Raw genomic sequence first — 22,602 nt, 5'->3', positions numbered from 1 at the left:
ATGTTAATTTTTAGTAAAGCTATGTTAGTGTTAGTATATTTTTAAAGCATGTCATTTTCAAAAAGACATGTCCAGTTTTGAATGGAGACACTAATGTTTTTCAGTTCCCTTTTGTGAAGGAGTTTCCATCACACTGGTCATAACACCAAGAACACCTTCCCCTTTGAATTACTGTCTTATTTTCTGTGTCAAATAAGCGAAGCATTTTTGTTTTCCATCCTGCCCCTGCACCCCACAGCTGGAATTTGGAGTGATTTACCACTGCACAGAGGAGCGGCTGTACACAGGCCGGAGGGGCCGGGGCGCCTTCTGCAACGGCCAGCGACTCCGGGTCTCCGGGGAGACAGGTAGGGCCTTGCGTGGCTCGTCTCAGGTCGTTTCAGATTGAGAAATGTGAATGGAAAATGCCAGAATCACCATTCTGGGAGACGGTGCTGGAAGTCCCCTGCTGAGGGTTCAATTTCTTTAGGGACATTGTGTCTCTGATGACCTGGAAATCGAGCCAGTTCTGTGTCTTAATGTTTTTGTGGATGTGGCCAGGAGCTTTAAATAGTCTCATTCTGTTTTACACTCACATCTCTCATCTTCCGTGCTCAGAGAGACCCAGTCACCAGTGTGGTGTGGTCTCTAGCAGTCCAAGGACAAGGGCAGAGTCGGAAGCACGCTCTGGCCCTCAGAGCGTCCAGGTAGGCATCAGTCATCCGGATGTCACCAGGGCGACATCACCCAGGTGCAGTCTGCAGCTCACCGGGTGTGGACTGGCTGCAGTTGGCTTCAGGTTCCGTGAGAAGACGGTGGGCCATGGGAATGAGCTGTGTGAATCTGTGATGTTTCCACGCACCACAGCTGTGTCACCGTTGGCGCTACTCCTAAGGCAGAACCTCAGGGACACCCAGTAACTTTTATAAAGTGGCTGTGGCTACACTTACACCGCACAGAAGCACGTGTCCTTAACAATATGCTGGTTTAGATTTTTCACGGGCTTTTCCTCCTTTGTCTCCCACTGATTAAATCCGTGATATTTTATCGCATTGTGGGACAGGTACTATAGAGGCAGAAACAGAAGAAGAGCCGCAGCCTAGAAGCAGCTAGATTAGGAGAAGACTTTGAAAGCCCCCTCATGTCCATGTGTGAGTGTGAAAAGGTAGAAAAGTGCAGTGGCTGCTAACTTGGAACTTGCACATCTCTGCAGCAGGACGTCATGACGTACCCTCCCCATCGTGGCTTCGGTCCGTGGGTGTCAGCGCTCTGCCTTTCTTCATGGTCTCTAATTCCTCTGCCTTTTCTTCCTCCCTGGATGGCACCTGGGTGCCTAGATGGCCTCAGAGGCAATGAGGACAGTGAGGGATGACCCTGCCTTCCCACTGCTCCTCACTGAGTGAGAACGAGTTCTCTAGCTCTGATCTGCAGCTCAAGGACAGCACTACCATCACGGAGCCCTAGTGCCTGGAAACAGCAGCCCGGCCCAGTGAGGAGCCCAAGGGGGCTCCCTCAGGGGCCTCTGAAGGTCACAAGCATGCCCAGGGAAGGGGAAAGGGAACATCACACGAGGCTTCAGACAGATGTGGGGCCAGCAGGGCATGCTAACCAGTTACTGCTTCTGAGTCCCAGGGAGATTCCAGAACAGCCTCCAGCCTTACCCCATGCCTCCCTCTCCCAGAGATGTTTTGTTTGGCTGTGTAAAAAGAAGCCCTAATTGTAGGTACACATGCCAAGAGGTAACCACTCAGGCCAAATTGTGTAACTTAGTAGTGAGGAAGCCTGTCATTAAACACGCTTACGTGAACTTTGCTCTATATTTGTTTGATTAGAACACTCGGCTCCATTCACACACACTTGGCTTCCTGGTCAGCTGCCTGCGTGGCTCAGTTGTGCATGACTACTTCCTGTCCTCAGCGGGGCTCTCAGACCCACGTGGGGCAGGGATGCTGGGTCACCTCTACATCTGGCCCGGCATCGGCCCTCCAGCTCCACGCAAGCCCTGTCATGAACCCCCTCTGCAACACAGCTGGGGCTCCCCCTTCTCTCAAAACTGCCCGGGTTCTGGAGCTCCTTTTTAAAAACCTCTGACTTACAAAGAGTCCGATGTGCTGTTTTCAGTGCTGGTCATTTTGTACTCACCGGGTGACTGGATTTCTATGGAGGCAACAGAGCAACTGTCTGTTTCAGTCCCAGTTCTGCCACCTTCACTGTGAGAGCCAGCTGTCACTTAACCCCCACCCCCGAACCTCCATCCTCACGTGGTTGGTGGGGTGATGATGACGGTGACTGAGGATTCAATGCGGTTCTACAGAGAAAGCACTCAGTAAAGTCCCCAGCACGTAGTACCCAAAGATGAGCATTGTTACCAAAGGAGAAAAGACTTTAGTCTTTGCACAAGATCATTAAAGCCCATTGTGAGGATCAGGGTACGTTTCTGGAGGAAACAGGACACCCACCACTGATCTTTCTCCTTCCCTTATTTCTATTACCTTTCCAGAATGACTTCCATTCACAAAGTAAAAAGCAAACAGAACCATATCAGATGGGGTAAAGGATTAGATTGAGGCCAAAGTTTCCTTAGTGCCTTTTTTTTCTTCACTTCCCACCATGCAGAATTTCAAACATGTACAAAGTAGAAAAAGTACAGTGAACCCACATGACCCACCATGTGTCCAGCATTGTCAATGCAGCCACCCCTGCTTCATCCATACCCCCACCCAATTCCCACCACCACGAGCAAGTCCCGGATTCAAATCCCAGACTTAATATCCCTTCTGAGTCAGCATTTCAGTATGTATCTCCAAATATACACGTGATTCTTTAAAATGCGTTATTACGTATCCCTCTAAAAATTATCAGTTATTTCTGAAGTCATTAAATATCCAGTGTTCAAATTTCCAGTTGTTTCATCCTGTGGAAAACAGCTTTTCAAAGCGCCACTCAGTTCTCAGGGTTCCTTGTGGCTCCTGGTCAGTCTTTGTCACTCGCCTTCTCCGTGGACAGAGCTAGGAAGTTGTTTTTTAATATAAAAAACATTGTGAGTTCATACTGGTGTTTTTAATTCATATTCATGACTAGAAAGCTGTCTGTCTCCCTAACTCTTTGATCTGTGTCTCCTCTCCCCACGCTGGAACCCGTATGCGCGGGGACTTGGGGAATGATAAATTCAGTAATGTCACACGATCACTTTTCCTCCTTATCCCACAACACACAAAAGATACCAGTTTCTGAATAGCAGTACTAGCCAGCTGTCAACAAACTGTTCCCCAAAGCCCTTGCAAGGATGTTTTTCTGTTGCTTTTTATTGTCATTTAGAGGCTACAAAGTGGTTCTTTACTCCCTTTGCTTATGAGGATAATCACTTAGATACATATGCTGCACTTTGCTTTTAATTTAAGAAGATGTTTTTAAAAATTGATTTTGTGTTTTAACTATACAGAAAGCTACATTGTTACAGAGTCAAATCTATAAAACAAAGTGTATTCCAAGAGGTTTAGCTTCTGGCCCTGTCCTTTACCCTATTGTCTCCCTCCCCCTTAGAGATTACCATCTAAAAAGTGGTTCCATTGCTTATTTTAGGTGTACTTTTTTTTTCTTTTAAATAAGCAGCTGCTTCATTTGCTTTTATTCTCTGTTTTGGTATAATTTTTGGTACTTAGAAAGGTTTCTATTTTTCTTCCAGTAATTTCCTTTATGTAAAAATGTTTCCATTCTACCCTACTCCTCTCTTTTTTGGGTTACTGTTATCAGTGACAATACTTAAGTTAGCTTGTAACTCTTCTTCCCCCTCCTCATAATGTACTCCAGTATGATTAAAACACAATAACCTTTCACTCAGTTACGACAAGGCAGTGGCTAGCTTATTGTACTAGTCACACCCTCTCCTCGTTACCTTTCCACCTCCTGATGGTTGTGCGTGTGTGTCGACAGGGCAAGTGGCCATGCGTATGATGCTGTCACCCAAGAACCATCAGTTAGTGCATAGTCTTGGTTCCACAGGTAGATTACATGTGGTACCCCCACCAGTCTCTTATGCCGATGTATCTCCATTGGGTGAAGCTCAAGCTCATTCACTTGTGCAGCATTTCTCACACTTTTTGATCCTATTTATACTACTGAAAAAATTGTTGAAGACCCCCAAAGAGCTTTCATTTATGTAAGTTATACTTGATGGTATTGATGTATTTGAAACTCAAGCAGAAACTTTAAAAATCCTTATTAAGTTATCTTTAAAATAACTCATTACATGTTAACGTGGGTAATATATTTTTTATGAGAAACAACCATTTTTTCCAAAACGAAATTTTCATGAGTGGCATTATTTTACATTTTTTTCAAATCTCTTTATAACGTGTGGCTTAATAGAAGACAACTGGATTCTCATATCTGCTTCTGTATTCAACCTGTTGTAATGTATTATCTTGATGTATGAAGAAGATCTGGCTTTACACAGCTGAGTAGTTGGAAAAGGTGAGGAATATTTTAATAGACTTTCAGTAACTGGGGATATTCTTTGATGCCACACCAAAACTCACGAAGTGGTGGTTTCTTCAAGGTTAGTTGCAATATGAAATGTAATGATGGTCAATGAATTTATTTGTACTCCGTGACTGTGAAATCTACTGGGCAGGTCTCCTGCTTTGAAGGGATCTTCTGTTCATGGATGATTTTGTAACATCATGCCTTGGTCATTTGGAAAATATGGGTTCACTGAGATTTTCAAGCTCTTTTAAATGTTGACCGATTTCATTGTAAACTATTAAGCAAGTTGTACTCATTAGTATCACTACTCTCATGAGAAATCTTTAAGTGTTGGGAAGGTGTCAAACTTTCGGTAGTAGATCTAAGCCTTCCCAAATTCTAATTTCCACTTCAGAGCTTGAATTTTATCATTGGCAGCCTTAGCAATTGAAATGATGGGCTCACTGCCTTCATCTTCAAGAAGATCTTCCAAATACCCAACTCCAAATTGCTGTTGTCTGTCTAAGCCTCCCCCGTACTTCCCATCTAAGCCTCCTTGTACTTACAGTCTAAGCCTCCCTGTACTTCCCATCTAAGCTCCCCTGTACGTCCCATCTCAGCTCCCCCACAACTTCCCATCTAAGCCCCCACTGAACTTCCCATCTAAGCCCCCACTGAACTTCCCATCTAAGCCTCCCCCATACTTCCCATCTAAGCCTCCCCCTGTACTTTCCATCTAAGCCCCCCGCCAGAACTTCTGTCTAATTCTTCTTGTACTTCTCATCTAAGCATCCCTGTTCTTCCCTTCTAAGCCTCCCCGGACTTCCCTTCTAAGCCCTCCTGTACTTCCCGTCTAAACCTCCCCCATACTTCCCATCTAAGCCTCCCCCTGTACTTCCCATCTAAGCCTCCCCCTGTACTTCCCATCTAAGCCCCCCACCAGAATTTCCGTCTAATTCTTCTTGTACTTCTCATCTAAGCATCCCTGTTCTTCCCTTCTAAGCCTCCCCCGGACTTCCCATCTAAGCTCCCCTGTACTTCCTGTCTAAGCCCCCCACAACTTCCCGTCTAAGCCTGCTTGTACTTCCCGTCTCAGCCCCCCGTACTTCCTGTCTAAGCCTCTTTGTACTTCCCGTCTCAGCCCCCCGTACTTCCCATCTAATCCTCCTTGTACTTCCCGTCTAAGCATCCCTGTTCTTCCTGTCTAAGCCTCCCCGTAATTCCCGTCTCATCACACAGGATTGAAAAGACATTTGCCTAGGTTTTGAGGCTCAATGCAATTCGTCATTTTTGTAGCTTTTTCATTCTTAAGTAAAATCAACCTGTTTTCCCCCAGAATGTGAGTGTGGCAGAGAGGACCGCACTGACCACCAGAACAGGGCGTGCCCTGCCTGGCTTTGTCTACTCTGTGCAAATGTTAACACAGTGAAAAGGCAAGTCATGTCTTAGTAGTATTAAGAAAATTATTTTAACTTCGCAGATTCCTGGAAGAATCTCAAGGACACCCTCAGAGAATTTCTCCAGTTGGTTTCTCAGAAAGGCCTCCTGGGAACAACATTCTCTGTGTTCTTACGTGCTCACAGCAGCTTATCAGTGGCCTTTATACCTGGAGATCCATTCTTCTGGTAACAAAACACATGGCTCACATTTTCTTGTGCCGAGTGTCTTAAATTGTCTCCATCATTTTCTGGCGTATCTATGTTGTTGAAAAGTCTGAAGACCGTTTCATTTTCTTTCCCTGATAAGGGAGTTCAGTTGTTTGCTTGAATGCCCAATAGATTTTTTTTCTTTTTCTTTCAAGCACAGTAATTTCAATAGAGTATATCCCAGTGTTTGTTTTCAGTCAGTTTCCTAGGCACACCATGTTATACACCCTTTCTTTTTTTTTTTTTTTTTTTAAGTTTGTTTATTTTGAGAGAGAGAGAGTGGGGGAGGGGCAGAGAGAGAATCCCAAGCAGGCCCCATGCTGATGTGCAGAGCCGACTGTGGGGCTCAGACTCATGAACCTTAAGATCACGACCTGAGCTGAGATCAAGATCACTTGACTGAGCACCAGGCGCCCCTTGAGTCCCTTTTTTTTTTTTTTTTTTTTTTTAATTTTAGAAGAGTTTTCTTGAATTATAGCTGTTAGTATTTGTTCATTTCCCAATTCTTTTGCTTCTCTTTTATGTTCTGGGTCTTCTATTATTAACTATGTTGAGTCTTCTCTGCTTATCTTTTCTATTTGTTGCTTTCTCTTTAATTTGGTTTACCAGATCCACCAATTTTTTTTTTATTAATTTTATTTTTTTAATTTACATCCAAGTTAGCATATAGTGCAACAGTGATTTCAGGAGTAGATTCCTTAATGCCCCTTACCCATTTGGTCCATCCCCCCTCCCACAACCCCTCCAGTAACCCTCTGTTTGTTCTCCATATTTAAGAGTCTCTTATGTTTTGTCCCCCTCCCTGTTTTTATATCATTTTTGCTTCCCTTGTGTTCAACTGTTCGGTGTCTTAAAGTCCTCATATGAATGAAGTCATATGATACTTGTCTTTCTCTGACTGACTAATTTCGCTTAGCATAATACCTTCTAGTTCCATCCATGTAGTTGCAAGTGGCAAGATTTCATTCTTTTTGATGGCTGAGTAATACTCCATTGTCTATATATACCACATCTTGTTTATCCATTCATCAATCGATGAACATTTGGGCTCTTCCCATACTTTGGCTATTGTTGATAGTGCTGCTATAAACATTGGGGTGCATATGCCCCTTCAAAACAGCATACCTGTATCTCTTGGATAAATACCTAGAAGTGCAATTACTGGGTCGTAGGGTAGTTTTATTTTTAGTTTTTTGAGGAACCTCCATACTGTTTTCCAGAGTGGTTGCACCAGTTTGCATTCTCACCAGCAGTGCAGAAGATATCCTCTTTCTCTGCATCCTCACCAACATCTATTGTTGCCTGAGTTGTTGATGTTAGCCATTCTGACAGGTATGAGGTGATATCTCATTGTGGTTTTGATTTGTATTTCCCTGATGATGAGTATCGTTGAGCATCTTTTCATGTGTCGGTTTGCCATCTGGATGTCTTCTTCGGAGAAGTGTCTATTCATGTCTTTTGCCCATTTCTTCACTGGATTATTTCTTTTTTGGGTGTTGAGTTTGAGAAGTTCTTTATAGATCTTGGATACTAGCCCTTTATCTGATAGGTCGTTTGCATGTATCTTCTCCCATTCCGTTGGTTGCCTTTTAGTTTTTCTGATTGTTTCTTTTGCTGTGCAGAAGCTTTTAATTTTGATGAGGTCCCAGTAGTTCATTTTTGCTTTTGTTTCCCTTGCCTCCAGGGATGTGTTGAGTTAGAAGTTGCTAAGGCCAAGGTCAAAGAGGTTTTTGCCTGCTTTCTCCTCGAGGATTTTGATAGCTTCCTGTCTTACATTTCAGTCTTTTATCCATTTTGAGTTTGTTTTTGTGTATGGGGTAAGAAAATGGTCCAGGTTAATTTTTCTGCATGTGGCTGTCCAGTTTTCCCAGCACCACTTGCTGAAGAGACTGTCTTTATTCCATTGGATATTCTTTCCTGCTTTGTCAAAGATTAGTTGCCCATGTGTTTGTGGGTCCATTTCTGGATTCTCTATTCTTTCTATTGATCTGAGTGTCTGTTTTTGTGCCAGTACCCTACTGTCTTGATGATTACAGCTTTGTAGTACAGCTTGAAATCTGAGATTGTGATGCCTCCTGCTTTGGTTTTCTTTTTCAAGATTGCTTTAACTATTCGGGGTCTTTTCTGGTTCCATACAAATTTTAGGATTATTTGTTCCAGCTCTGTTAAGAATGCTGGTGTTATTTTGATAGGTATTGCATTAAATATGTTGATTGCTTTGGGTAATATTGACATTTTAACAATATTTTTTCTTCCTATCCAGGTGCATGGAATATTTTTCCACTTTTTTGTGACTCCTTCAGTTTCTTTCATAAGCTTTTTATAGTTTTCAGTGTATAAATTTTTAACCTCTTTGGTTAGATATATTCCTAGGTTTTTTATGGGTTTTGGTGCAATTGTAAGTGGGATCGATTCCTTGATTTCTCTTTCTGTTGCTTCATTGTTGGTGTATAGGAATGTAACTGATTTCTGTGCATTAATTTTGTATCTTGCAACTTTGCTGAATTCATGAATCAGTTCTAGCAGTTTTTTGGTGGAATCTTTTGGGTTTTCCAAATAGAGTATCATGTCATCTGCGAAGAGCGAAAGTTTGACCTCCTCCTTGCCGATTTGGATGCCTTTTATTTCTTTGTGTTGTCTGATTGCAGAGGCTAAGACTTCCCATACTATGTTGAATAACAGTGGTGAGAGTGGACATCCCTGTCTTGTTCCTGACCTTAGGGGGAAAGCTCTCAGTTTTTCCCCATTGAGGATGATATTAGTGTTGGGTCTTGTGTATATGGCTTTTATGATCTTGAGGTATGATCTTCTATCTCTACTTTCTTGAGGGTTTTTATCAAGAAAGTTTGCTGTATTTTGTCAAATGCTCTCTGTGCATCTTTGAGAGGATCATATGGTTCTTGTCCTTTCTTTTATTGATGTGATGAATCACATTGATTGTTTTGTGGATATTGAACCAGCCCTGTATCCCAGGTATAAATCCCACTTGGTCATGGTGAATAATTTTTTTAATGTATTGTTGGATCCTGTTGGCTAATATCTTGTTGAGGTTTTTGCATCCATGTTCATCAGGGAAATTGGTCTATAGTTCTCCTTTTTAGTGGGGTCTCTGTCTGGTTTTGGAATCAAGGTAATGCTGGCTTCATAGAAAGAGTTTGGAAGTTTTCCTTCCATTTCTATTTTTTTGGAACAGCTTCAAGAGAATAGGTGTTAACTCTTCCTTAAATGTTTGGTAGAATTCCTCTGGAAAGCCATCTGGCCCTGGACTCTTGTTTTTGGGGAGATTTTTGATTACTAATTCAATTTCTTTACTGGTTATGGGTCTGTTCAAATTTTCTATTTCTTCCTGTTTTAGTTTTGGTAGTGTATATGTTTCCAGAAATTTGTCCATTTATTCCAGATTTCCCATTTTATTGGTATATAATTGCTCATAATATTCTCTTATTTTTATTTCTGCTGTTTTGGTTGTGATCTCTCCTCTTTCATTCTTAATTTTATTTATTTGGGTCCTTTCCTTTTTGATCAAACTGGCTAGTGGTTTATCAATTTTGTTAATTCTTTCAAAGAACCAGCTTCTGGTTTCATTGATCTGTTTTTTTGGTTTCGATAGCATTGATTCTGCTCTAATCTTTATTATTTCCCGCCTTCTGCTGGTTTGGGGTTTTACTTGCTGTTCTTTTTCCAGCTCTTGAAGGCGTAAGATTAGGTTGTGTATCTGAGATCTTCCTTTTTTAGGAAGTCCTGGATTGCTATATATTTCCTCTTATGACCACCATTCCTGTGTTCCAGAGGTTTTGGGCTGTGGTGCTATCATTTTCATTGGCTTCCATGAACTTCTTAATTTTCTCTTTAACTTCTTAGTTAGCCCATTCATTCTTTAGTAGGATGTTCTTTAGTCTCCATGTATTTGTTACCTTTCCAAATTTTTTCTTGTGGTTGATTTTGAGTTTCATAGTATTGTGGTCTGAAAATATGCACAGTATGCTCTCAATCTTTTTGTATTTGAGGGCTGATTTTCCACCAATCTTTTTTCAACCTCCATTTCTTATAAAGTACAATCTATTCTGTTTATTTATACTTTGTTCCTTCAGTTTAATCTTCTTTGCTGAAATATTTTCTTTTCTAATTCGCTCTTAAGTTGTATCCCCTCCACTTTTCTAGTTAGGCTGGTTTTTTTAGGCATTCTTTATTTATTTTATATAAAGTACTTCTGTTTTGTGGACAAATATTTCTTGCAGTCCTTGATTAACTGAAGAGATGTTCTCTATTCTTTTTTTTTTCCCATGTAAGTGTATGTGTGGCTCACCCATCATTCTTTTTAATTACTTATTTCTGCTTGAAATCTGTATTCCTGAAATGGGGAAGGGCTTTTGAAGGGGTGGGGTGCGAGTTCAGGACCTTTTTGGTAGTTTTGTGGCTCTAGAGTTCCCTTTTGTGTTGTTTTTGTGAAGTGTTCAAAAACTGGGCTTTAACCTTAGATTTTGTTTTTTTGTTTGTTTTTTTGTGGGTTTTTTTGGCTTTTTTCTACTTAACTGTTCCCGGGATCTTCTCTTTTCTTTACTACTGTTACTCCTGTCTAGTGAATTTGGAGTTTACTCCCAGTGCTGGATCCTTCCCTTAAGGGGTCTTGGTAAGTCAGTTATGAGAGATCATAGGGCTGGTGGTTCTCTCCCTTCAGCCCTTATCACGCACCAGGGGCTCCTGAACTGGTGTGTGTGCGGCCCTTCTCAGCGCCCACTTCTCTCACCTGGGCCCGCGCTGACTTCCAGGGAGTGGCTGCTGGGGTCCAGCAGATGCTCCATGCTTCTCTCTTCCTCCTGCTGCCACCCGGTCTCGTAGCTGTTGGAGGCTTGCCCCACCCATTTGTATTCTGGGGTTTGGATGCACCTTGCGGATATAGTTTTTTGTAGATGATGTCTACAGTTTTGCTTTCTTCTCTCCTAGTTTGCTTGGCTTCAAGTTCCAACCCTGTGCCCATCAAGCCCCCTTTCCCCACACCTCCGCCTCTGCCCAGCCCCCACCAAATTACCAACGTCCCGTCTGTCTAGTACTTAATGTTTTTAAGTTAAATAAAATTAAACTTTATTTTCATATGAGTAGCTCTTAATGGTCTATAAGAAGTCTGAAAGAATTAGGACATGTGTGTAAAAATACCTGCTGTCATAAGTGTTGTCATGGGGTGGGGCGGGGCGGGGCGGGCGGTGGTTGGGGGCTCTATGTTCAGCAAAAGCAGCTTGTGTTCATGGGGCATATTTCCCAGACTTAAAGCCTACTCACCTCTTTCTCTGTGAGTACATATTTCAGTGTATACAAACGGCTTGCTTCTCTTAAGTTGTAAAATTTTTCTTAAGACAACAATACTCTATGATACTTGGGGTACTTTAACCATGCTCAATCAGAACAATAGTTTTCAAACTGTTGTAAGTCTATTAATGGACAATTGTTTTCACCCTAAAATCTGTTCGTTAAAAAAGTATACAGAGATGCCCTACTTCAAAATCTGTTGGATTTTTTTTTTATCATGGTAAAATATATAGAACATGAAGTTTGTCATTTTAAAGTGTGTAATTCAATGGCATTAATTACATTTACAATGTTTTCCCACCATCACCACCATCTGTTTCCAAATTTTTATCTTTCCAAATGAGACTCTGCACCCATTAAGCAATAACTCCCCTTTCCCCCACACACATACCCATGAAGTCACAAAATATTTTAAATTACAAAATATATGCATTAGTATTTGATTGGGATAAAATACTATGGCATGATAATATGCAAAATGGATAATGCAAAAACCATAGTGATTATGGGTTTGAAATAACCATAATATAAAGTGATGTTAAATAGAGGGGATGGTTTTATCTGTGTTAAACCGTAGAAAGCATTTTGCCTGTAGGTGGCAGCACTCAGGCTTCCTTTTTCCTTGTTCATTTCATTTGGGAAAAGTTTTAGTGAGAGTAAGAAAGAAATAGATACATTGCAGCTAGAAGAAGAGGAAACAACTGGGTGCAGAGATATCTCTTTACAGACTTAAAAACTGTGGGAAGAAATGCTGTCTTTCACATAATCACTGGACAAGCTTGAGTTTAAGTCTGGGCCTCACCACCTAAGGGCCACATGACTACGTACTGGTCACTTCCTTAGGCTTGGTTTCTCCATCTGTGAAACAAGGGCAGCAGTGAGACAGTGAATGTCATAGAGGAATAGAAATGTAAATGTATCATAAATGTAATAGAGGAACAGAGGCACAAATGGAAAGTGTTTAGCACAGGCCTGTCTGGAGAGATTCAGAGGTTGGTAAATGTGAGCTACTGTTTCCACACCTTGCTCAGTTTCCCTTTGTGAAATAGCCTTGTGGCACTTAGTCTGAAACCCTCTGCGCTTCCTGCACCAGCCCTGCATGTGGGGTATCTGCTTGTCTGGGCTGGTACTCTGGGGACTTTTCCACTCACCCTGCAGCCAGCCCCTAAGCCTTGGCCTGAACAAGTAGTCATATTATTTTTTATGCCGTATAATATTTTTTTAATGAGGTATAACCGCCATATAGTATTATATTAGTTTCGGTATACAACGTCATGATTCAACATTTGTATATATTGCAAAATGATCACCACAGTAAGTCCAGATAACATCCAAGTAGCCATGTCTTATGAACCTGATTAAAAGTAGTACTTATTTCCCAATGAAATTGTGTGGCTTTCTAGTTCCTGAAGGAAATTCAGTGTCTCCCAGTGTGACTGAGATCCTAGAACCAGGAAATGCCCTGAATGTAGGGATATTATTCTCTTGATCTTAGCTCTCTGAGAAAAATCACTCTTAAAGCATATACCATGGAGTAAGAGATTCCTGTTAGGGTCTAGAAAATAGTACAGGATCTTATCTTAGTGCAGAGGGGATGATGGTACTACTGATAGAACTTTTGTGGGGGGCAGTTTGAAAAAAATTTTTTTAGATCTAAAATATGCATACTCTTTGATTCAGAAATCCCACTTTTTGTGGCAGGGGGAGCATGAGCGGGAAAGTGGGGCAGAGAGAGAGAGAGAATATGAATGAATGAAGGAATGAATGAACGAACATCTTAAGCAGACTCCACACTCTGCACGAGCCTGATGCAGGGCTCGATCCCATGACCCCAGGATCATGACCTGAGCCAAAATCAAGAGGTAGACACTCAACCGACTGAGCCACCCAGGTGCCCCCAAAAATCCCACTTCTGTCATTCTATCCTGAAAACTCTATCAACATTGGTGCACAAACCTATAGAGAAAAAGAGGTAGCATTGTTTATAACAGGAATTGAGAATGTTTATCTGTAGGGGATGGTTGAGCCAATAGCAGTTCATCTATGGGAATAACATGTAGTCCTTACAATTACAGAATGATGGAGAAAGATGTATGTGATATATTGTTTTATGAAAAGAGCAAGGAACAGAATGTACTGTGTTTAAAAATACAGTATGTGGAGTTCCTGGGTGGCTCAGTCAGTTGAGCATCTGACTCTTGATTTCGGCTCAGGTCATGATCTCAGGGTCATGGGATCCAACCCCATGTTGGGCTCCATGGGGTGTGGAGCCTGCTTAAGATTCTCTCTCTCGCTCTGCCGCTGGTACTCTTTCCCCACTCTGCCCCCCCCCTCAAAAACTAAAAATAAAAAATAAGAATACAGTGTCTGTGTGTGGGTGTGTAAGATTTGAAGTTAGATAAGGAAATTAGGGCAAGATCGGGCCACATACCCTGCTCCTTCGCTTCCGTTTTCCCCTGCGGCCTCGTCTAGGACAGCTCATCCAAATTGCAATGTTATCTTTCAAGAGTGTTTTTAACAGAAATATTTATCATTCAAGAATTCATCCCCCCCCCAAAATAGTGCCATTATACATAGTTATTAGATTCTTACACTAGCCAACCAAATTCTACCTAACTCAAGTATTCCTGCCTTAAATTAAAAAATACTACTGATTTAACAAATCAGTTCAAACAAGAAGACTCTTACCAAGGTTGCCCTAATGCTGGTGTTCGAGGAAAAGTGCTCATTGCTTCTGTGACTATTTATTGAGCGCCTGCTGTGTGCCTGGTTCTGTTGATAGTGTTTTCTCCAAAAGAGGTCTTCTTTCCTGCCCCTGAGAAAACGCCATCTCAGTTTGGAGCCCAGGGAGGGAATTAGGAGGTAAGCTCGTGCAGTGACCTGTCCACAGGGATCCTGGAGCTGTCCGGCCCCATGGCCCCTTGTTGTGGGTAGAGCTCCTTGTGCACACTGGACATGGGGGAGGCACGTCATTGGCTCAGCCTTGGTGCTGGGTGTGCCTGGCAGGGAGTGATTCAGACCTCTCCAAGGCAGATAGCTTTGGTGTGGAGCCAAGCGATTTTCAGAAAGTGTTTAAAGTAGAAAATGAGAGCCTCCGATTTAAGAAAAGGGGAAATGGGCATAGAGTCTGTCTGAGAGGAGATGGCCTTCTCGCCGTCATCTGGTCCCTCAGTGAGAGATTCTGTAGGTGTTGACATAGGATTGGGCCCATTGAGTGACATAACTTGTGAAGAGTGTTTTTCCTCCAGTTCATGGAGAGACTTTGTTCTGTTATCTGAACGAATACACCTGGTACGGCTGATTGTGCTCAGCCCGAAGCCTGACCAGGCGTGAGACTGAATTTGGTTGTATTTGGGCGTATAGCAAAGCAAAGACAAACCGCTTGTGATAACCTACCCATGAGTCAGGCATAGGAAGGGAGCCCAGGCACGTCCCTTGACACCCACAGGCCAGCTTCCTACCCCTGTCACAGGAGCCGTGTGGTTGGCCCGAGCTCCTCACCACTCCACACTGGGGTGACCATTACAGCCCCTGCGTCAGCCTTCCTTACGCCCAGTGGGGTTACTCCTGAGAATTCCCTTTCCAAAGACATCCTGCTTTCTCTACAGGGACGCTATTTCCATCTCCGTGATCATAGCAGTTAGAGAAAGGTTTTTAAAGACAGATTTATTTGATGAAGTTTTTTTTGTTATCATTTTGTTTTTATTTATGGCTGAATGATGGTGATTTTCATGAGCCACCTGACTCTTCCAGGTTCTTCATGCTAACTGTCCCTGAAAAGAGAGAGATCTGAAAGTCTGTTCCCTCTGGAATCTGAAACAGGAAGCAGCCTTAAAGGAGTGATGAGGAAATAGTCAAGTGTGGGATTTGTTGACCTCCCTTCACTGTCTTTACAATGCTGCACAGCTATCAGAAAAACTTCATGGCGTAAACCACTCAACAGATGGTACTTGTTCTGAGAGGGAAGGAGAGGCTGACGTTTGAGGTTTGCTTCAGAGGGAACGCTGAGTATTCAGTTAGAACCAAGACTTGATTTTTCTGATCATGGGGCATTCTTTCTACTGCAGATATCTCCAAGGCCTTGGTTCTAACGGAAATTGGCCCCAAACGTGACCCTGCCACTCTGAAATTGTTCCTGAGCAACATGGAGAGGTTACTCCACGCCAAAGCTCATGGGTATGACTTTTCAGTTCCCAGAACATCCTGGAGCCAAAGGGGAAAGTGCCAAACACACAGTCTTGCTCACAGCTCCCCAGGGAGAGACGAAAAGATCCCGAGTGATGGGAGGTGGCCCCTCCATGCAGAGGTCGGGAGAGCCACGTGATGCTTCCTCTGCCGGTGTGTTCCCTCGTGCCTGTTAGAAAACCAACAGGGGACCTGTGTTCTTTCGGAGCAGTGCTTCCAGAAGCCAAGTGACTGATCTCAAGCCACCCAACCAGTGAATCCTGTGTGGGCTTAGAGCCCTTCATAAATGATATCACTCCGGCAAATGTCTAGGAAAAATGAATCCTAACAAGTCCAAATGAATCTTCTCCCGTCTCCCACCCTCCCTAGGTCTGTGCGGTACCTGTCAGACACACAAGGTGATTTACATTTAAGTTAAAATTCAGTAGAGTTAAGACGAGTTCTTCAGTTGCACTAGCCACATTTCAAGTGTCCAGCTGTGGCTAGTAGCTTCCACATTTGCAGAACTTTTCCATCCTCACAGAAAGTTCTCTTGAATGGCACTGCTCTGCACCACAGATCTTGAATCTAGAGAGCTTATTAGAAAAGCCCTGTGGCTCATTTTTAATGACTGGGAATACCCAGCAGAAGGTGACTTTGGATGAAGTCAGCTATTTAAGGGAAATCTGACTTGTGCACGGCACCACTCTCAGGAATCTTTGCCCTCTTCCCTCTCCTCTAGGGTCCGAGTTATCGGGAGTTCCACCTTGGCACTCTGCCACCTGGCCTCGGGGGCTGCGGATGCTTATTACCAGTTTGGCCTGCACTGCTGGGACCTGGCTGCCGCCACCGTCATCATCAGAGAAGCAGGTGGCATCGTGATGGACACTTCAGGTGAGCCCCTCTGACCCTCAGCCTGCAGTCCATCCCCAGGGGAATGACAGCAGACTAGACCCAGTAACGCCACCAGACTCAATGTCCCCCAGTCTAGACCTGGTAATGTAATCAGACCCAACATCCCCAGACTGGACCAAGTGCCATTAGACCCAATATCCCCCAGACTGGACCAGGTGCCATCAGATCCAACATCCCCCACACTGGACCAAGTGCCATCAGACACAACGTCCCCCAGACTGGACCAAGTGCCATCACACCCAACGTCCCCCAGACTGGACCAAGTGCCACCCAACATCCCCCAGACTGGACCAAGTACCATCAGACCCAAAGTCCCCCAGACTGGACCAAGTGCCACCAGACCCAGCATCCCCCAGACTGGACCAAGTGCCATCAGACCCAACGTCCCCAGACTGGACCAAGTGCCACCAGACCCAACGTCCCCCAGACTGGGCCACCTGCCACCAGACCCAGCATCCCCCAGACTGGACCAAGTGCCATCAGACCCAACGTCCCCCATACTGGACCAAGTGCCATCACACCCAACATCCCCCAGACTGGACCAAGTGCCACCCAACATCCCCCAGACTGGACCAAGTACCATCAGACCCAACGTCTTCCAGACTGGGCCAAGTACCACCAGACCCAACGTCCCCCAGACTGGACCAAGTACCATCAAACCCAAAGTCCACCAGACTGGACCAAGTACCATCAGACCCAACATCCCCCAGACTGGACCAAGTACCATCAGATGGGCCCAACATCTCCCAGACCCAACATCCCCCAGACTGGACCAAGTACCATCAGACCCAACGTCCCCCAGACTGGACCAAGTACCATCAGACCCAAAGTCCCCCAGACTGGACCAAGTACCATCAGACTCAACGTCCCCCAGACTGGATCAAGTAGTACCAGACCCAACATCCCCCAGACTGGGCCAAGTACCACCAGACCCAACATCCCCCAGACTGGACCAAGTACCACCAGACCCGACGTCCCCCAGACCAGGCCAAGTACCACCACCAGACCAAATGTCCCCTCTACTTCCTCAGAGTCTACTGATGAGACACCACGTGGAAGATGTTGGAAGTTCAGTGGGCTAGTGCCTTCTCAGCTTTCCTGCCTTCCTACTCTATGCCTCTAGGCGTGAAAAGAGACCCCAGGATCAGGATACGGCCAGATAGGAACACGCGACCACTGTACACATACATAACATTTGACAGTTTTCTAGCACACATTCTGACCCCACCAAATCCGACGAGATAGGCAGAATAAGCATCATACCCCCCATTCTATGAAGAGGAGGCTAGCACCCCCACACACACACACCGTGTATCTCCGCATGGGGTCAGCATGGTGTAGAGTGTGAGCACACTGTGAGCTTTTTAGGAGAACAGACTCAAAAAGGTGACTTGTTCCTTCTACTTCAAGGTCATCGTGTCCCAGTGACTGACCCCCTGGGTGTGAGTCCCCTAACATGTCTGCCCCCATAACTCCGCTTAGTTTCAGGCAGACCCCTCATCTAGTATTTAGGAATAAGCAGTCTGAGACTGGGTGAGTCCTTTTAGATCCCTTTCTCTAGCTTTTTAGTCACGACTTGTTAGCCAGCCTGCATCAGGTCACTGCCCAGACAGGCCCCACCCAGACCTGCTGAGTTAAGACTTCCATCCATCACATGGGGTCCCCGGTGCAACCCATACAGCAGACATTTGAGAATTGCTCTCCGCTGTGGTGGTCTAACTGATCATGTGAACCTCAGTCCTGATGGCTGGACCTTAGCCTCCATTCCCCCAGCACAGCCTCGAGTGCTCCCTTCCTGGGGCAGCAGAGTGGATGCTGAGAGGCTGCACCCTTGCTTTGGCCAGGCTCACGTCTAGACCTCCCTGTTTGGTCCTGCCTCCAGCCCGGCCTGGACCTTGGTTTTCCTTGGAAAGTGCATGTGCTCAGTTGCCATTCGGGACTGTTCTGCCCTTTCCGGTAACTCAGGCACCCTGTCTTCTCTCTCTGTCCTCAGGTGGACCTCTCGACCTCATGTCTTGCAGAGTGGTGGCTGCGGGCACCCGAGAAATGGCGACGCTCATAGCTCAGGCCTTACAAACGATTAACTATGGGCGGGATGATGAGAAGTGAAAGGGAGCAGAGGGGCAGAGAAATGTGACCCAAGGACTGGGCCCTCCTGGGAATGCTGAGGCTGGCGGCGAGCCCTGGGACAAAGCTGCCTCCAGCAGCCTGCACACATCAAGTGTCTCTGACCACCCCCAAGAGGAGGTGTTTTGCTAAAGTATGTGGCTTTCTGGTTAAATCCACGTCTTTCACCGGGATTCGGTGTTTAGCTGGTGTCTCTCTTTAATCTCACATAGCCTTTATCAGGTTAGTACACATTCTTCTATCAGGGCCAAAATCCAAATCTCGTGTGACATACGTATTGAAAATTGAGTCTTGATTTTTTTTCCTCCAGAATGCAAATCTCAGGTAATAAGGCTTTAGAACTGCTGATGAAGCGGACTTGTTCTCAGGCCCTCCCCCATGGTACTTCAGAATGCAATAAATCAAAATAATGGCGCTCTGCTTATCTGTTTCCCTCCATAAGTGTGTCGCCTGCTTCCTCAAACCCACAACGCCCACAGCTGTAGATCCAGGCTCTTCAGGAAAGTTTGCATATTAAAGCCCGAAGTTGGCAGTGTTTGCTGTCTGTCTGCTGCTTTTGATAAGCACTGTGAAAACTACCTTAGTAATTATCATGTGTTAATGGATAAAGTGAGCCATACAAAAATTTTAGGAATTTATTTGAGCAAAAAACAACTCAAATCAGGCAGCGTCAAAGCAGAAGTGGTTAGGAGCACTGTCTACGGGGGCTGGGGAAAAACTGTTCTAGAGAAAAGGCCAAAGGAAATTCTCGATTGTAGCTTAAAACCTCTTTCTTTGGCTGTTTGTGATTGGTTGTCCTTAAGTTCACTCTTGTAACCTTAAGGTATTTACAGGCTTACATTGGTTTGCTTATGCAGGTGCTATGGCATTAGAGCCACCTCAGTCTGATGTCCTCCTTTTTAATTTAACAATCCCCCCTTTTGGTTATCCTGTCATATGTGAGAAGATTGCCCAAAAATTTGGTATTAGCACCACCCTCTGTCACCATCAGAGTTAAATTGCTCTTGCCTCACTGTGAAACTCCCAGGTTATGTTGTCAGATCCATGGAAGAATTGCTTTTGCTTTTTTCCCCATTGTTCAGCTTGTTTCTTTTTCTCCAAGCACACTGAGACCATCTGCTGTGCTGATGGCTGCAAGCACGCCTGTAAGACCTTTGAGAGAACACAGCACACCAGACTGATAATACCAAGCGACTGAAGTATACTCCTAGCCATGGCCCCCATGAACCAAACCAGTTGCTATCAAATAAATCAAAGAATGTACCAGAATCAACCTGTATAAGCCAAGGAGCATGTTTGTTAATGTCTTGTACTGGAGTTTCTACAAAACCAGAGGTGTTGATCTAGGTACAGCAGGAACTATTTGCCGTGGCACAGACTCCCCCAACAAGTAATCTAAAGCAATTCTATTATCTAAAACCATCTCAGCAAGAGAGCCCCTGGGGACTTTTGTGGTGCAGCCATGGCGTTAGCGGTAGACTCAGCAGTGGTTGCCGGAGTTGAGGGTAAGTTTCTAATTGTACATTTGTTTGTAATAACTCCAAGCCAAGGAAGAGGGGACCTTCCAAATGATGCGCATCCAGAGGGGTTAACAGCTGCTAGTAAAACTTCTCTTTCAGGGGAGTGGGACAATGTGGAGTTTCTGAGGTATTATGAAGGGACAGTGGGACAGTACTTAGAGCAAGGGTGCATTGTCCTTACACCCTCCAGACAGCGAGCTGCCCAAGCATGGAGGCCGCTGCCCAAAGCTCCACGTGTAAAGGTGTAGCTAGGAGGTCCACGTAGGGCTCCCTCAAGTATTAGCATTCATGGACCCATTGCTCCGTATAGAGGTGCATCATTCATCCAAGATTCCAATACTGTATTACCACACATTGAAAGACCAGCCAAATGTATGGGCCCAATAGCAAGCCTACAAATGATCTGATTGACACTGGCTGCTCTGCAGCCTTTCAGATGTGCACTCGGTGGATTTTGCTTTTCCCATTCCAGGATTGGATTAAATTGAGACAAGAAACAAGGATACATAGATCTGGTGTTTGAACTTTGTTAAAGGGACCTGCAGAACAGTGGCAGCATACAGTGGCCTTCAGGATTCCCTTCACATCTTGAGTTTGGTTCAGCATGACAAATCCAGCTGTTGGTTTAGTGGTTTAGTTTCCTGCGGTAGCTGTTGTTTGTGAAATCCTGTCTTCCCCTGCATTAAGGGACAGAAAAGGCAGATCGCAAATAGGCAAAGGAATAAAGGTTTCTTACAGGAGATGAAGATCCGGATCGGTGATTTTGGGAGAGCTGCTCGCCCCAAGCTGTTGAATGCTTCTGAGGAGGAACGTCTGTGGCCAGTTTTAACTTCACATCTCTGGCTGGTATACAGTGCCAGAGCCTGGAGGGGCCCTTTCAACTGGGTGCTGTGGCCCCAGGGTTCAAATCCCTGAAGTTGGGCTGCCATCTGGGTGGTGAGGAGAACCTGGTGTGGTCCCTTCCAGTGAGGTTCCTGGGCAGTCTTTGTTAGGTGTCATTTCCAGAAGACCTGCTCTCCATGTCCTAAGTTGTGGAAGGTTAAGCCAGCTATAGGAGCATCATGGAAAGCTTCCTTTTCCTGGTGGCAGTACGCTTCGGCATAATGCATTAAAGCCTGACAATACTGAGTCACATCAGAATTTATGAGTACAGTAGACACGTGGTTCTATCATCAAAAGCCTAGGTCTTCCTGTTACTGCTGCATGAGATGTTAATTTGTGCTTTCCCGTGAGTGCCAATCTAACTGCCATCAAAACCAATGGTAGACCTTTTGGCCAGGGCAGTCTAGTTGATTCTGTTAATTTAGCTAGCTTCAGCTTTAAGATACCATTTGTTCATTCAACTTCACCAGATGACTGAGGACGGTAAGGATGATACTAATGCCACTGTTTAAAAGCAACGCCTTATTTGTTTAATTATTTCCCCAGAGAAATGAGTTCCCAATCACTGGAGATCTCTCTGGGGGATACCCCCTAAACTTTCTAAAAGTTTCTTAGCCATGGTTGTGGCATCAGCCTTTCTGCATGAGAAGGCTTCAGTCCATCCTGAGAAAATACAAATAATTACAAGGACATATCAATAATCCATTGTAGGAGCAATTGAGTGAAATCTATTTGTAAATGTTCAAATGGCCCAGTAGGTGGTGGAGATGCTCCATCAAATGAACCATCTTAATGGTCTTTCCAGGGTTAGGGGTTTGATCAATTAGACATTTGCTCATAAACCACTTTTGCGACTTTGGAGCAGTCACCCACCAATTCTTTTTCATAATTTGGGTCATTTTTTTCTGTGCCATGATTTGCAGAATACAGAGCTTCTAGTAATGGCAATTTTAAGGGCTCAGGAAGAACCAGGAGGCCATCTGGTGGCCCTCAGTGTGTCCTCATCTAACATTAAATTTGTACCTTTGGTCTCAACATTTGTTGTTCTAGTTCAGGTGCCTGATTTTGTCTTTTATATAGATTATCATAAATAATTTGGTTAGAGTTCGTCTTCCAGACTTCATTCAGGTGGTATATTAGAAGAGTTTTAGTGCTGGCAGATTTAGCATGGAAGTCTGCTAGACCATTTCCCTGATACTCGGGTTCTGTTTTCTAGTGCGAACTTCATTCTTAATAATTCCAATTCAGTTGGGCACTAGAATGGCAGACAGCAGTTCATTTACTCAGAGTCCAGTTTTGATTAGGATTCTGCTAGAAGTGAGGAACTCTGTTTCCATAAACGTTTGGTCAGAGACCACCCCAAAGACATATGTGCTATGGGTATAAGTGTTTACTGACTTTCCGTTGGGTGGCCAACAAGCCTGAATAAGGGCATGTAGCTCTGCTGGTTGCACAGACTTAAAATGGGCAAGATACCCTTTGGGGTAGTTCATGCTGAGTTATTACAGCATATCCTGCTTGATACCTCCCTTCTGCATTCTTAGCATAGGACCCATTGACGAAGTATCAAATCTGGGCTTTCTGATGAATTGTCCTATAAG

At 44.3% G+C, this 22,602-nt stretch overlaps 1 protein-coding gene across 1 annotated transcript in view; it reads left to right on the top strand.

The window, feature by feature from the left end:
• The window catches only part of IMPA2 (inositol monophosphatase 2), a 46,768-nt gene extending 27,755 nt beyond the window's left edge, over window positions 1-19,013 (top strand). The window contains exons 5-8 of the mRNA XM_019433886.2: window positions 239-347; window positions 15,461-15,569; window positions 16,300-16,451; window positions 18,466-19,013. Of these exons, the coding sequence (XP_019289431.1) occupies window positions 239-347; window positions 15,461-15,569; window positions 16,300-16,451; window positions 18,466-18,581 (486 nt within the window). The 3' untranslated portion in view covers window positions 18,582-19,013. The remainder of the gene's footprint in view (window positions 1-238; window positions 348-15,460; window positions 15,570-16,299; window positions 16,452-18,465) is intronic.
• The last annotated feature ends 3,589 nt before the right edge of the window (window positions 19,014-22,602 follow it).

Source organism: Panthera pardus, unplaced genomic scaffold (assembly GCF_024362965.1).
Source record: "Panthera pardus isolate Hobbes unplaced genomic scaffold, ASM2436296v1 HiC_scaffold_15, whole genome shotgun sequence".
Classification (NCBI taxonomy): domain Eukaryota; kingdom Metazoa; phylum Chordata; class Mammalia; order Carnivora; family Felidae; genus Panthera; species Panthera pardus.
This window is presented reverse-complemented; position numbering and strand designations above follow the sequence as displayed.